This window comes from Coregonus clupeaformis, chromosome 9, assembly GCF_020615455.1.
Source record: "Coregonus clupeaformis isolate EN_2021a chromosome 9, ASM2061545v1, whole genome shotgun sequence".
Lineage (NCBI taxonomy): Eukaryota > Metazoa > Chordata > Actinopteri > Salmoniformes > Salmonidae > Coregonus > Coregonus clupeaformis.
The window spans coordinates 53,029,384-53,045,182 of record NC_059200.1 but is presented as its reverse complement, the minus strand read 5'-3'; the positions used below and the strand labels follow the sequence as shown (position 1 = coordinate 53,045,182).

The window sequence follows — 15,799 nt, the reverse complement described above, 5'->3', positions numbered from 1 at the left end:
TTCAGTCTCCTGAGGTTGAAGAGGCACTGTTGCGCCTTCTTCACAACACTGTCTGTTTGGGTGGACCATTTCAGATAGTCAGTGATGTGTACGCCGAGGAACTTGAAGCTTTTCACCTTCTCCACTGCGGTCCCATTGATGTGAATAGGGGCATGCTCGCTCTGTTGTCTCCTGAAGTCCACGATCAGCTCCTTCGTTTTGTTGACGTTGAGGGAGAGGTTATTATGCTGGCACTACTCAGCCAGGGCACTCACCTCCTCCCTGTAGGCTGTCTCGTCATTGTTGGTAATCAGGCCTACTACTGTTGTGTCATCTGCAAAGTTGATGATTGAGTTGGAGGCGTGCTTGTTCACGCAGTCATGGGTGAACAGGGAGTACAGGAGGGGGCTGAGCACACATCCTTGTGGGGCCCCTGTGTTGAGGATCAGCGTAGTGGACCCAGGGCCCCAAGCTTAATGATGAGCTTGGAGGGTACTATGGTGTTGAAGGCTGAGCTATAGTCAATGAACAGCATTCTTACATAGGTATTCCTCTTTTCCAGATGGGATAGGGCAGTGTGCAGTGCAATGGCATCATCTGTGGATCTATTGGGGCGGTATGCAAATTGAAGTTCCCATTATATGGCATGTTTTTGAATGCATGTGTGTCCCTGAGTAATACTCAGGCTTAATTCCACACACTTCAGTCGTGCTCACTGTAGGCTAGGTGTGTTGCTACAATCTAATCTGGTCCTCAGGAAAGGCTCAGGTAGTGACTCATCAACTTTATCCTCCATATAACCCATTGGAGAAGGTCAGAGGGGAGGGACCTCTGGCTTTCTCACCCAATGGCTTTTGAGGAGGAGAGGGCGCAAGGAGTATGCAATTTAGATTTTCACTCATTCTCAGTTCTCCCAATCAGCATTATAACCACCTGCTATGATCTGACAGTGTTCTCATCACTACCCATTATATGGTTATTTTGTTTTGTGTCACCTACTGATGTTTTGGCCTGGCCATCTAAGGTAAAGTGATAATGTGAGTCATTGTGTCTTCAGACTGGAAAATTATACAATATCGCCCTCTGCTGGTAAGATTCAATTTAGGCACATACAAACATATAGTCCAAACTTCTACCCTCCAAGATATTGTATTAATAAATAATAATGATATACTATTAAGCAGATGCTTTTATCCAAAGCGACTTAGTCACGTGTGCATACATTTATGTTAAGGATGGCCACAGTGGTAATCGACCCTACAACGCTTGGCATTGCAAGCACCATGCTCTACTGATAGTGTACAGATCTTGTTTGTCCCTCTATCAAATTTAACAAGGAAACCCAACCCATCTGATCCAACATATTACAAAAAAAATTAAGGAAACAAACCTCTGAATAAATAACAAGATAAATAATATTTATTTCCATGTCTTTGTCAAATATAAAATTGTGTCCACAATTAATATTAACAAGGCAATACAGAGAATCCTTTATTTCTGAGTGGTGAGATTCAGGCTCCAGCAACCGGTGAATGTTTACTATTGGTCGACAGGGAGAATGGTCCAACGGGAGCAGAGCCAACTCTAGATTGGTGACTACCTCACTGATAATGCATCCATGGATGCTTATGTTATTACAGCACACGATGCCAAACGTTAGCCTGATAGTCCCAGATCTGTTTCTGCGGTTTGCCAACTCCTATGGCCGTTGTCAATTGGCAACTTGGCAAGACGGCACAAACAGATCTGGGATCAGGCTATCCAAGCGTACCATGGTTATAAGAGGACCACCTTCATAACGGTTTGACACAAATGGCTAACATGGGGTCTCTGGAGCCTGCAGTCACACCAAGCCTTTCAATGTACACACATAAACCTTCATTACCCAGGATTCATCACTGTTCATCGCCTAAACCAGACACAATTCATTTAGAATTCTCTAACCATATTACCTTCATCATTTTTCTCATCATAACCATGATTCTTGTTTATTTTACACATCGTAATTTCTTTCCCTAAAGTAAGACACAAAACCCCAGCAACCGTAAAAACAAACAGTAACGATGAATAAACAACCTTTTTCTAGTCTACAAAAAAAATGTAGATCCTTAGATGCCAAGATGTGCTCAAAGAAAAAATGTAATGGTTGGTTCTCTTGCTGTTGGTAAGTAAGTAGGTTTCATTGATGCCATGTAAGTTATCAAAATATCTAATCTAATATACTGTATAGGTTATTAATTACAGTAACAAGGTATCCATGCAATCGTTTTTCTTATTTTCCTTTACAGAATTCAAGGATTCAGTAGTAAATAACAAGGTACTGTACAAACCCACATCCCTGCTGGACAGCCTGAGTGCCAGCATGCTATAGGTCGCCATCATGATCTGAGGCTGAGGACCAGCTAGGAAGCACACAGGGGGTCCTGAAGCCTTCTGCCACTGTTAGGCTATAGGACAGGTAGAGAGCTACTGTATTGGCCTGGTAGTAATCTCAGATCCAAAAGTTGTGCTGGTTAGCTAACAAGAGTACCCTGGTAGATATTTTATAAAGAGTAATAGAAAGACTAATATCTTTCCTTTATATCAAGGTGTGTTAGGTCAGTGGTGAGAGATAGCTGGTTGTCTAACGTTTAACTTAAGTGCCAGTCACAACTGTTTGCATGTGACAACTATATGCAGTTCGTTGATGAAATCAAACCGGTCTGATCCGGTGTGGTCATACTGCTTGGTGCTCTCACCCAAGTTGACTTAGAAAGTGACAGAAGGCTCAACAAGCACACAACACTACTAGGCCCAATCCCAAAATCGACCCCTATACCCTACACCCTATGCACTTGTGGAGATCTGACTGGATTTGACAGGTGTAAGCAATATGGTAATAGCTCCACCTTGCCCTCTGATAGGCTAGGTGGACATTTCATCACATTGTTTATACCAATCCAATCCCTCAGATCCCCACAAGTGCCTAGGGGTCGATTTGTGAATGGGCCCTAATGTTTCTGCTTCCCTCCAGCACACAGAGCACAATGGCTCCACAGCAAACCCCCAAAACAAGAGCTAAAGCAACAATCCAAAACCTCCTGGGTTCATTCATTCAGTCAAATACATTATTATTACATGTTTTAAAAACAATACCCAATAGTTAACCTGTGATGCAAAAAGCACTGGCACTAGCGTGGCGAGCCCACAGAGCAGCACAAAGACAAGGCAGAAGAGCTTGGAGTAAGCTTGTCTTACTGGACATGCACTATGGATAGTGATGGTGTATTATTATTATTATTATTATTCAATAAGATCAAAACTAAGTAACAAGGCATGAAATGATCTTACTGTACAGAATTAAAGGGCTAGAGAGGGTTCACATGGTTAACAAGGGTTCGTGGGTCTGGCCTGGGAGTAGAGTGGGAAGGTATGGGAAATAGGCTGGAACAAAAATACATTCATTATTTGACCCTACTAGGTCCAAGTGGACATACAGCATGTTGGGAGCATTAAAGTCTTGATTTGATTGATATGTGTGCATGTTCTTATGTGTGGGAGAGACAAAGGTCTCGAACTGATGAAGTCTGGCCAATTTAGCTGCCTCTCGCTTGCTAATTCTCCTCCTCACCCTCCTAAGCATCCTTTCCAAAGTATATTTTGTGTATCTAGTGTAGTAGTAGTACTCCGCAACTACAGTTGTGATTTAGGAACAGAGTTCTTCTGGAATGGATATGGGAGGAGGGGAGGGACGCGCAATTATTGAAAAGCGCCAGTGTCAACACTGAAGGTTGGTTGTGAGGCTGGACGGGTTTATCAGAATAGTCTGGGCAGAGTGGGTGTAGTCATCATTTCACGTTTAATCTTGGTTGCCATGTCTCTGGGCTGTCTCCGGCTCCCCATTAAGAGCTAAAGAAAGCGGCCAAGCAGCAGAAAGCTATTCACACATTCAGGACAGATAGGCACACGCCTCCGCACACTACACTGCACCGCCCAAGCCTGGATGAGTCAGAACTCAGGCCCAACGCTGCCTACCTGCTTCCTAAACAGAGAATGAAAGAGTGAGAAGAGAATGGTCGATGGGAGAGAGGAGAGCCAAAGAGCAGAAATCAGCTCAATATACAGCAAACAGAGAGAGGAGAGAAAGGGAAGGAGAGAGGAACGTTGTGGTACACTGGAGCCGGAGGAGCATGTAGTTGTGATGTGATGGTCACTACCATTAGCCTGACAGAGTGGCCCGGACAACTTCCCCAACAGTGTGGATCTGGATGGCAGAAGCCTTGGCAGACAGAGGGGTTACTAAAAGGTGGGATGGACACATGGGTACTTGGCAGACACTTCAGGCCGAGCAGGGTGGTTCCTCTAGCTGCCCGTTGGTAGTATCTTCTCCTCCAGTTAGCATGCCAGGCTCTTTATCTGTTGTTGGTACCATCAAGACTCTCTGTAGCCTCTTCCAGGGTATGCCCCTCTCTCTCTCTGCTGTACCAGCTCCCTCTCTATCCCCACAGACACACAACAATCCCCCAGCTGATTGACCCCTCTCCTCCTAACCCTCTCCCTCTCTCCCCCCACGGTCCACTTATTGCATGTTACTGTACAGAGTCAAAAGCAATAAGCTGAAAGTTTTAAAAAGCAATAGGAGTCCTGGATGTGTTTTGCAGTGTGTCACGCTTTCCTGGTCCTACGTGAACATGGGCATGCATTCGTTCGTTGGTTCATACACACACACACTAACTCGCTCATTCACTCTCACACACGCACATGCATACCATCGCACGCTCGCATACAAACACATGTGCACACACTTGCACAGATGTACTCTCGGTTTCATGCATGCCCTGCTCGTTTTTAATGGAGGTTGGGCATGCAGGACTGGGGGGAATGAGGGAACGGAGGAGATGGGCATTTCTTTAAAGGGGAAGGCGTGTGTGTGTGTGTGTGTGTGTGGGGGGGGGGTGTCTTAATATTTCAGCTGCCTCTTCCTGTACTTCTTGTCCTCGTTGTCTATTGGGGAGAAAAACAACATCAGTAATATTACCACATTTCACATTAATGTCTACATGGATGTGTCCATGCATACGGCTTAACCATGAGGCATAAAAACTAATTCATGAGAGGGGTAAACTGAAAAGTCAAAACCCAGCGAGTTTTAGCTAAATATGCAGGTTCAGAGAGGTGCAAGGAGGAAGCAGAGAACAGATGGGAGAAAAGGCAGAAACAATCAGAAAAACAATCAAATGAAGTACCTTTTACAGAAGGCGAGAGGAGAGAACGTTTAGGCTGAATAAGGAATGCAGAAAAAGAGAGGAAAAATAGGAAAACTGTCACTTTTGGGGGGTTCTAGAAGAAATGCTATCCCTAACCCTATTGTCTCACCAAAGTCTGGTATATTTCCTGTTTTTGCACAGGAAGCTACTTTTAGAAACTGTGAGTCGTACCGTCTAAGTGATTGCGGGAGATGTACTTGAGGGCCTCATCCAATAGGATGACAGGGATGGAGATCTTCAGGACCACGATCCACTGGCACCAGGATAGAGGGGTCACCTGGAAGATCAGCTGGACGGCAGAGAAAAGAGGGGTGGACCAGGTCAGATAGAGGGATACACTAGAAAGCATACTATTGCTGACGGACAGAACCTATGTGTATGCTGTACTCACAGGCAGGGGCTCGACGTAGAGGATGAGGAAGTGGAGGGACAGGGAGAGGACTATGGCTCCCAGCAGCCAGAAGTTCACCCAGGGAGGCATCCTGATCAGGGACTGGTTCTCAGACAGACTAGGGGCAGGAGGAGGAGAGGCAAAATTAGAACAAAACACACCAACACTGTAATTACTGTATTCATAGCCAAGACAACTACTGGACCCAGAACGGGTTAGCAAGGGCAGCAAAACATGTTCTACAGGACAATTATTACATTGCAGATGTATAAGGTCAGGGCCCGTATCCACAAAGCGTCTCAGTGTAGGTGTGCTGATCTAGGATCAGGTCCCCACCTGTCCATATTACCTTATTCATTATGATCTAAAAGGTGAAAGATTGGGACCTGATCCTAGATCAGCACTCCTATTCTGAGAAGTTTTGTGGGTACAGGTCCTGGTTTACAGTAGTCTATACTCTAATACAACTCTAAAACTAATACTCTCAGAATCAGGGTGACATACTAGAAGGCCAAAACATGAATGGACTGACTGCCTTATAAATAAATAGTTATTCTGTACTGTTCACATGACTCTTCCATAATACATAAACATACATGAGGTAGTCACCTGGAATGCATTTCAATTAACAGGTGTGCCTTCTTAAAAGTTCATTTGTGGAATTTCTTTCCTTCTTAATGTGTATACAGAAGATAGCCCTATTTGGTAAAAGACCAGGTCCATATTATGGCAAGAACAGCTCAAATAAGCAAAAGAGAAACTACAGGCCATCATTACTTTAAGACATGAAGGTCAGTCAATACGGAAAATTTCAAGAACTTTGAAAGTTTCTTCAAGTGCAGTCACAAAAACCATCAAGCGCTATGATGAAACTGGCTCTCATGAGGACCACCACAGGAATGGAAGACCCAGAGTTACCTCTGCTGCAGAGGATAAGTTCATTAGAGTTACCAGCCTCAGAAATTGCAGCCCAAATAAATGCTTCACAGAGTTCAAGTAACAGACACATCTCAACATCAACTGTTCAGAGGAGACTGTGTGAAATCAGGCCTTCATGGTCGAATTGCTGCAAAGATATCACTACTAAAGGACACCAATAAGAAGAAGAGACATGCTTGGGCCAAGACACCCGAGCAATGGACATTACACCAGTGGAAATGTGTCCTTTGGTCTGGAGTCCAAATTGGAAATGTTTGGTTCCAACCGCCGTGTCTTTGTGAGATGCGGTGTGGGTGAACGGATGATCTCCGCATGTGTAGTTCCCACCGTAAAGCATGGAGGAGGAGGTGTTATGGTGTGGGGGTGCTTTGCTGATGACACTGTCTGTGATTTATTTAGAATTCAAGGCACACTTAACCAGCATGGCTACCACAGCATTCTGCAGCGATAGGCCATCCCATCTGGTTTGTGCTTAGCGGGACTATCATTTGTTTTTCAACAGGACAATGACCCAACACACCTCCAGGCTGTGTAAGGGCTATTTTACCAAGAAGTAGAGTGATGGAGTGCTGCATCAGATGACCTGGCCTCCACAATCCACCGACCTCAACCAAATTGAGATGGTTTGGGATGAGTCGGACAGCAGAGTGAAGGAAAAGCAGCCAACAAGTGCTCAGCATATGTGGGAACTCCTTCAAGACTGTTGGAAAAGCATTCCTGGTGAAGCTGGTTGAGAGAATGCCAAGAGTGAGCAAAGCTGTCAGGGCAAAGTGTGGCTATTTGAAGAATATCAAATATATTTTCATTTGTTTAAATTTTTTTTGGTTAATATTATTCCATATGTGTTATTTAATAGTTTTGATGTCTTCACTATTATTCTACAATGTAGAAAATAGTAAGAAAATCAAGAAAACCCTTGAATGAGTAGGTGTTCTAAAACTTTTGACCGCACAAAGTTTGTGGTCACTTAGAAATTGCCTTGTTTTCGAAAGAAAAGCAATTTTTTGGTTCATTAAAATAACATCAAATTGATCAGAAATACAGTGTAGACATTGTTAATGATGTAAATGGCTATTATAGCTGGAAACAGCTGATTTTTAATGGAATATCTACATAGGCGTACAGAGGCCCATTATCAGCAACCATCAGTCCTGTGTTCCAATGGCACGTTGTGTTTGCTAATCCAAGTTTATCATTTAAAAAAGGCTAATTGATCATTAGAAAACCCTTTTGCTATTATGTTAGCACAGCTGAAAACTGTTGTGCTGATTAAAGAAGCAATAAAACTGGCCTTCTTGAGACTAGTTGAGTATCTGGAGCATCAGCAATTGTGGGTTCGATATAGTGTGTGTGTGTGTGTGTGTGTGTATGCCTAGTTGCAAAGAAAAAGCCATATCTCAGACTGGCCAATAAAAAGAGAAGATTAAGATGGGGAGTCTGAGATATGGCTTTTTCTTTGCAACTGTGCCTAGAAGGTCAGCATCCCGGAGTCGCCTCTTCACTGTTGATGTTGAGACTGGTGTTTTGCGGGTACTATTTAATGAAGCTGCCAGTTGAGGACCTGTGAGGCGCCTGTTTCTCAAACTAGACACTAATGTATTTGTTCTCTTGCTCAGTTGTGCATCGGGGCCTCCCACTCCTCTTTATATTCTGGTTAGAGCCAGTTTGCGCTGTTCTGTGAAGGGAGTAGTACACAGCGTTGTACGAGATCGTCAGTTTCTTGGCAATTTCTCGCATGGAATAGCCTTCATTTCTCAGAACAAGAATAGACTGATGAGTTTCAGAAGAAAGTTATTTGTTTCTGGCCATTTTGAACCTGTAATCGAACCCACAATTGCTGATGGTCCAGATACTCAACTAGTCTGAAGAAGGCCAGTTGTATTGCTTCTTTAATCAGCACAACAGTTTTCAGCTGTGCTAACATAATTGCAAAAGGTTTTTCTAATGATTAATAAACTTGGATTAGCAAACACAACATGCCATTGGAACACAGGACTGATGGTTGCTGATAATGGGCCTCTGTACGCCTATGTAGATATTCCATTAAAAGTCAGCCGTTTCCAGTTACAATAGCCATTTACAACATTAATGTCTACACTGTATTTCTGATCAATTTGATGTTATTTTAATGGACAAAAAAAATGATTTTCTTTCGAAAACAAGGACATTTCTAAGTGCCCACAAACTTTTGAACGGTAGTAATTATATATATATATATATATATATATATATATATATATATATATATATATATATATATACACACACAGTGGGGAGAACAAGTATTTGATACACTGCCGATTTTGCAGGTTTTCCTACTTACAAAGCATGTAGAGGTCTGTAAAAAACAAAAATCCAGAAAATCACATTGTATGATTTTTAAGTAATGAATTTGCATTTTATTGCATGACATAAGTATTTGATCACCTACCAACCAGTAAGAATTCCGGCTCTCACAGACCTGTTAGTTTTTCTTTAAGAAGCCCTCCTGTTCTCCACTCATTACCTGTATTAACTGCACCTGTTTGAACTCGTTACCTGTATAAAAGACACCTGTCCATACACTCAATCAAACAGACTCCAACCTCTCCACAATGGCCAAGACCAGAGAGCTGTTTAAGGACATCAGGGATAGAATTGTAGACCTACACAAGGCTGGGATGGACTACAGGACAATAGGCAAGCAGCTTGGTGAGAAGGCAACAACTGTTGGCGCAATTATTAGAAAATGGAAGGAGTTCAAGATGACTGTCAATCATGCAAGATCTCACCTCGTGGGGCATCAATGATCATGATGAAGGTGAGGGATCAGCCCAGAACTACACGGCAGGACCTGGTCAATGACCTGAAGAGAGCTGGGACCACAGTCTCGAAGAAAACCATTAGTAACACACTATGCCGTCATGGATTAAAATCCTACAGCGCACGCAAGGTCCCCCTGCTCAAGCCAGCGCATGTCCAGGCCCGTCTGAAGTTTGCCAATGACCATCTGGATTATCCAGAGGAGGAATGGGAGAAGGGCATGTGGTCTGATGAGACAAAAATAGAGCTTTTTGGTCTAAACTCCACTCGCCGTGTTTGGAGGAAGAAGAAGGATGAGTACAACCCCAAGAACACCATCCCAACCGTGAAGCATGGAGGTGGAAACATCATTCTTTGGGGATGCTTTTCTTCAAAGGGGACAGGACGACTGTACTGTATTGAGGGGAGGATGGATGGGGCCATGTATCGCGAGATCTTGGCCAACAACCTCCTTCCCTCAGTAAGAGCATTGAGGATGTGTCGTGGCCGGGTTCTTCCAGCATGACACCCAAAACACACAGCCAGGGCAACTAAGGAGTGGCTCCGTAAGAAGCATCTCAAGGTCCTGGAGTGGCCTAGCCAGTCTCCAGACCTGAACCCAATAGAAAATCTTTGGAGGGAGCTGAAAGTCCGTATTGCCCAGCGACAGCCCCGAAACCTGAAGGATCTGGAAAAGGTCTGTATGGAGGAGTGGGCCAAAATCCCTGCTGCAGTGTGTGCAAACCTGGTCAAGACCTACAGGAAACGTATGATCTCTGTAATTGCAAACAAAGGTTTCTGTACCAAATATTAAGTTCTGCTTTTCTGATGTATCAAATACTTATGTCATGCAATACAATGCAAATTAATGACTTAAAAATCATACAATGTGATTTTCTGGATTTTTGTTTTAGATTCCGTCCCTCACAGTTGAAGTGTACCTATGATAAAAATTACAGACGTCTACATGTTTTGTAAGTAGGAAAACTTGCAAAATCGGCAGTGTATCAAATACTTGTTCTCCCCACTGTGTGTGTGTGTGTATATATATATATAGGGCTCCAGAAATACAGATGTATTTTGTTCAATAGAGATTAATTTGCTTACATCGTTTTGTGTACAAATAGGCTAATTCACTTGGGGCTAATCACTGTGGAAGGGAAAACTCGAAACCAAAACCACAACACTAGCCTACTGTTTGTTTTGTGCCACTGCATTTTGAAATGTTGTGCATTTCTCTCTTCCTCCCCTTCTCTCCATCTAGGCTACTCAGAGCGCAAAGAGAGAAACAGGGGTAAGGCAAACACAGGGAGAAACAGGGGTAAGGCAAACACAGGGAGAAACAGGGGTAAGGCAAACACAGGGAGAAACAGGGGTAAGGCAAACACAGGGAGAAACAGGGGTAAGGCAAACACAGGGAGAAACAGGGGTAAGGCAAACACAGGGAGAAACAGGGGCAAGGCAAACACAGGGAGAAACAGGGGCAGGGAAAACACAGGGAGAAACAGGGGCAGGGAAAACACTTTCATGCAGGATCAGGATGCCACAGTTTGACCAAATCATGGTTTTATCTGCCCCAAAAATAGAATGTTTTGAGTGAAGTGACCTGCTAGAATTTGTAACTCGCATAGATGCGACCACATCCAAGCGTGGAAGTGTAATTTCCACCTCTCCAGTGTGTATACCAGCTCATGTTTATTGCCTATGTTTTATGCCTAGTGCTTATTTGACTCATATACACCTTGCTTTATATGACAGCATTATTTCAAAAGGATTTGAGGGTTAGTTTAAGATTTGGGAAAAACAGGGCAGTGGATCATCATGAGATGCTGTTGAAGAATTTAAGCACTGTATAAAAGCAGCAGTGCAGTTGATAGCCTACTGTACCGTGGATTGCTGCATGTTCCAAAATTAATATTACCATTGTGATGCATAATTGCCATGGTAATTTGGAATGTCCAGGCAATGAGCATTATGGGTAATAGGTCTAGAGAAGTGGATCGTCTGCGTCTGGGCATGATTATTGCTATACCCACTGAGCGGCTGGACTTACGCTTTGATAGGCTTTACCTTGGGAGCGAAATTACTTCATAATGGAATTGACATGATGCAATAGTAACCATGTCATTCCAAACACAAAAACTGGGAAAACACAAAACACAGCGGAATATATGTAAGAGGACGGATGCACTTCTTTTGAGCCTGAAATGAAGAAAATCTGCCCAAAATTGTAGGAGTAGACCCTCCTGCAGCTTAGAATGCTTAGCGTATTATAATATACAGTAGATAATATATATATGCCATTTAGCAGATGCTTTTATCGAAAGCGACTTACAGTCATGTGTGCATACATTTTATGTACGGGTGGTCCTGGGAATCGAACCACCTATCCTGGCGTTGCAAGTGCCATGCTCTATCAACTGTGCTACAGAGGACCAACAGATATGGACCAACAGATGTGTATGTATAATCATATAGATATGTTGCCCTCTAAGTACAAGATGCTGCTGACTGACCTGTTGAGGGAGTTGAACATCTCTATGGTGACCAGCACAGAGAGGGCCATGGTGGTGGGGTAGCGCGACTCAAACACCTCACAGTCGATGCCCTGGAACATGGGGTTGTCCTCCGAGCACTGCATAAAGTGTCTCTGAGAAGAGGAGAGGACAGCAGTGAGGTAAACAGGCTTCACAGCATATAGACAACATGGGGTTGACCTGCATGCACTCATTTAAGTGTCTCTGCGGAGAGGGAGAGGAGAGAGGTGAGGTAGGCTTCACAACACATAGACAAGAGAAAGACTAGATACATTCATTGCACATTGGAGTATTATTCCAAAGTTTCTTACACATCCTGAGATGAAAAAGACTGACTTCATGCAAGTCAACGACCAGAACACTCGAAGCACTGTGTGTGCGTGCGTGTCCACAGGAAGTGACCTAACCTTGCGACCTGCTTAGATCTGACACCGCAGCAGCTGCAGGAAACCCTCGACTCAGCTCTTCCTCTGTTCCCCCTTTCCTTCTCTGATATTTTTCCTTCAGGGGACCCTTGGACTCAGTTCACTCTTCCCTCCCTCCTCTGTTCCACCTCTTTCTCTAACATTTATATTTCTTTCCCTCAGACCGCGTGTCTTATTCTCCGCCAATGAACTCTCTACTTTCTCTGAATTCTATTTCTGTCTCTTTGTATGATCCCAGACATCGTCGTCATGGCAAATAGCTGATGGGGTAACCGGGTGTAACTGTAAGAACAGCCAAATATAGACCATAACTGTGCTAAGTGATAAAGCACCATCCCCTGGGGATGGATGCTATTGAAAACACAAATAAACATGAGGTGATTGAAAAGTTACTGTTTTCCTGAGAATAATATCTATTTCTAGAGGCAGCAGAGAAAAAGGGTTGACCTAGGTCCTATTCATTAGGACACAGTGTAGCAAAATGTTTTGCAAAATTTGTTTTTAACTAGCAGGACATGTTCAAGCAGACCCTAATGTAATGGTGTTTGTCTCCACTCACCAGCTGGTAGAAGGTCACATTAGGGCCTTCATCATCAAACAGGTACCACCAGGTGGCAGCACCCACCGTGCCCAGACCAACATACCCTGCAGGAACACACACAGACAGAAAGACAGTCATAGACCAAGCAACAGTGAGAGCCAGGTCGATCACGTTTTAACCCCCAATGTTAGGGATGAAAGTCACATTAAGGATAGTCTCTAACTAGATGTACTTTACCATTCGGCCATCAGATTTGCCACAAATGCTCCTTATAGGACACATCACTGCACTCTATACTCCTCTGTAAACTGGCCATATCTGTATACCCGTCGCAAGACCCACTGGTTGTTGCTTATTTACAAAACCTTCTTAGGCCTCACTCCCACCTATCTGATACACCTCCTGCAGCCCTCATCCTCCACATACAGTCACATTCTGCTAAAGATCCCCAAAACACACACATCCCTGGGTCGCTCCTCTTTTCAGTTCACTGCAGCTAGCGACTGGAACGAGCTGCAAACACTCAAACTGGACAGTTTTATCTCCATTTCTTCATTCAAAGACTCAATCATGGACATTCTTACTGACACTTGTAGCTGCTTCACGTGATGTATTGTTGTCTCTACCTTCTTGCCCTTTGTGCTGTTGTCTGTGCCCAATAATGTTTGTACCATGTTTTGTGCTGCTACCATGTTGTGCTGCTGCCATGTTGTGTTGCTACCTTGCTGTGTTGTTGTCTTAGGTATCTCTTTATGTAGTGTTGTGGTGTCTTTCTTGTTGTGATGTGTGTTTGGTCCTATATTTAAATATATAATTTTTTTAAATCCCAGCCCCCGTCCCCGCAGGAGGCCTTTTGCCTTTTGGTAGGCCATCATTGTCACACCCTGGCTCTGGGGACTCTATATGTTGAGCCAGGGTGTGTAGATTCTATGTGTTCTAGTTCTGTGTTGTAGTTCTATGTGTTATATTTCTATGTTGGCCAGTTTGGTTCCCAATCAGAGGCAACGAGTGTCAGCTGTTGCTGGTTGTCTCTGATTGGGAACCATATTTAAACAGTCTGTTTTCCCTTAGTGTTTGTGGGATCTTGTTTCCGTTTGGTTTGTTCCGTGTTGGTTGTGTTAACCGTAGGACTGCACGTATCGTTTGTTGTTCGTATTATCACTAAAGATAATAAAGATTAAGTATGTTTGCAAATAACGCTGCGCCTTGGTCTCCTCCGTCTAACGATCGTGACAATCATTGTAAATAAATGTGTTCTTAACTCACTTGCCTAGTTAAATAAAGGTAAAATATATATATTTTTTAAACATTAAAATATAAAAAAATAGCTAGCATGAAACTTTGATTATGGCTCGCGAGATTACATTACAGATACAAAGATGAGTCTGAATGAGCAACTCTTGTTGTATTTTAACCAGTGTCCAGTGGACCAGACAGTGTCTCACCTCCGATGGCCAGATATCTGAAGAACAGCCATCCAGAGATGAGGGGCTCCTTGGGGTTGCGGGGGGGCTTGTCCATGATGTCCAGGTCTGGGGGGTTGAAACCCAGGGCAGTCGCAGGGAGACCATCTGTCACCAGGTTGACCCACAGCAACTGTACCGGGATCAGAGCCTCAGGCAGACCCAAGATGGCCGTCAGGAAGATGCTTCAGACAGAAAGAGTAAACACACATCAGAAATACATAAAGAAAACAACGACAGTTCTTGAAAACTCTGGTTAGGAGACTTGACATGGGAAAATGTGTGTGTGTGTTTGTTTGCAGTGCATGCATGCATCTCTTCTTACCAGACGACCTCGCCGACGTTTGAGGAGATGAGGTATCGTATGAACTGTTTCATGTTGTTGTAGATGGCTCTGCCCTCCTCTACAGCCGCCACAATGGTAGAGAAGTTATCATCAGACAGAACCATCTCAGAGGCTGACTTTGCCACAGCCGTGCCCGAGCCCATGGCAATGCCAATTTCTGCCTTCTTCAAGGCTGGTGCGTCGTTCACCCCATCACCAGTCTGTGGAGGAAAGCAAGAGTATTTAATTATTGAATAGGGTGTTATACAGACATGCAGAACTCTTTCATTGTCAAGGCAAGTCAGAATAGATTGGCCCATAATGAGTTATACAATAAATTAGATCTAACATTTGATCTATGTATTCATTGATTTATTTGCACACCAATTAAATAAGGTCAACATCAATCTAGATCTAGTCACAATTATACTGAAATGAGGCACTGAGCTCCCAGGCAGTTGAATGAGACAAAGGGGTGGAGCTGTGCATTAACCCTCTACTCACCATGGCAGTGATCTCGTCAAACGACTGCAGGTAGCCCACGATCTTGGACTTGTGGGCTGGCTCCACACGGGCAAAGCACCGTGCCCGCTTCACAGCGTCTCTCTGGGACTCTATGGGCAGGTCGTCAAACTCCCGGCCTGTGTAGGCCTTGCCCATCACATCCTCATCCTCGCCGAAGATACCGATGCGTCGGCAGATGGCCACAGCCGTGCCCTTGTTGTCCCCGGTGATCATGATGACACGGATGCCCGCCTCGGCGCAGAGCTGGATGGCGCCAATCACCTCCTTCCTGGGCGGGTCCAGCATGCCCACGCAGCCAACGAACGTTAGGCCCGTCTGGACAGAGCGAGGAGGGGATGCGGAGAAGAGAGGAAGAGAGGAGGAGGAAGAGGAGGAGAAGAGGGGTAGGAGGAGGCAGGTAGAGGAGGAGGATGAGGGAATGTCGAAAAGTGAAGACAGTAGAATGTGAGCACCAGATCGATGAATGAGCAGCACCCAGTCAGGCATCAGAATACAACCTGGATGCAACTCAAGATAAAGGATAACGGGTGTCAGAGTAAGTGGAGCTCACCACATACAAATGATGATGATCATTATTATTGTATTTAAGGTGGATGATCTCTCCTTACATAGAACATGTCTATAAAAACAAAACAAAACTCTCTCTG

General features: G+C 44.0%; 1 protein-coding gene across 2 annotated transcripts in view; it reads right to left on the bottom strand.

Moving 5' to 3' along the window:
- Positions 1–1,376: 1,376 nt before the first annotated feature.
- The window catches only part of LOC121574086 (sarcoplasmic/endoplasmic reticulum calcium ATPase 1-like), a 77,527-nt gene continuing 63,104 nt past the window's right edge, over positions 1,377–15,799 (bottom strand). The window contains exons 16-24 of one of the 2 annotated variants that reach the window (XM_045222674.1): positions 15,132–15,467; positions 14,628–14,848; positions 14,285–14,487; positions 12,858–12,943; positions 11,853–11,986; positions 5,617–5,734; positions 5,397–5,514; positions 5,205–5,238; positions 1,377–4,962 (exon numbers count right to left, since the gene is read on the bottom strand). In XM_045222674.1, the coding sequence (XP_045078609.1) occupies positions 5,234–5,238; positions 5,397–5,514; positions 5,617–5,734; positions 11,853–11,986; positions 12,858–12,943; positions 14,285–14,487; positions 14,628–14,848; positions 15,132–15,467 (1,221 nt within the window). In that variant the 3' untranslated portion in view covers positions 1,377–4,962; positions 5,205–5,233. The remainder of the gene's footprint in view (positions 4,963–5,204; positions 5,239–5,396; positions 5,515–5,616; positions 5,735–11,852; positions 11,987–12,857; positions 12,944–14,284; positions 14,488–14,627; positions 14,849–15,131; positions 15,468–15,799) is intronic. The other variant, XM_045222673.1, reaches the window with a different exon arrangement.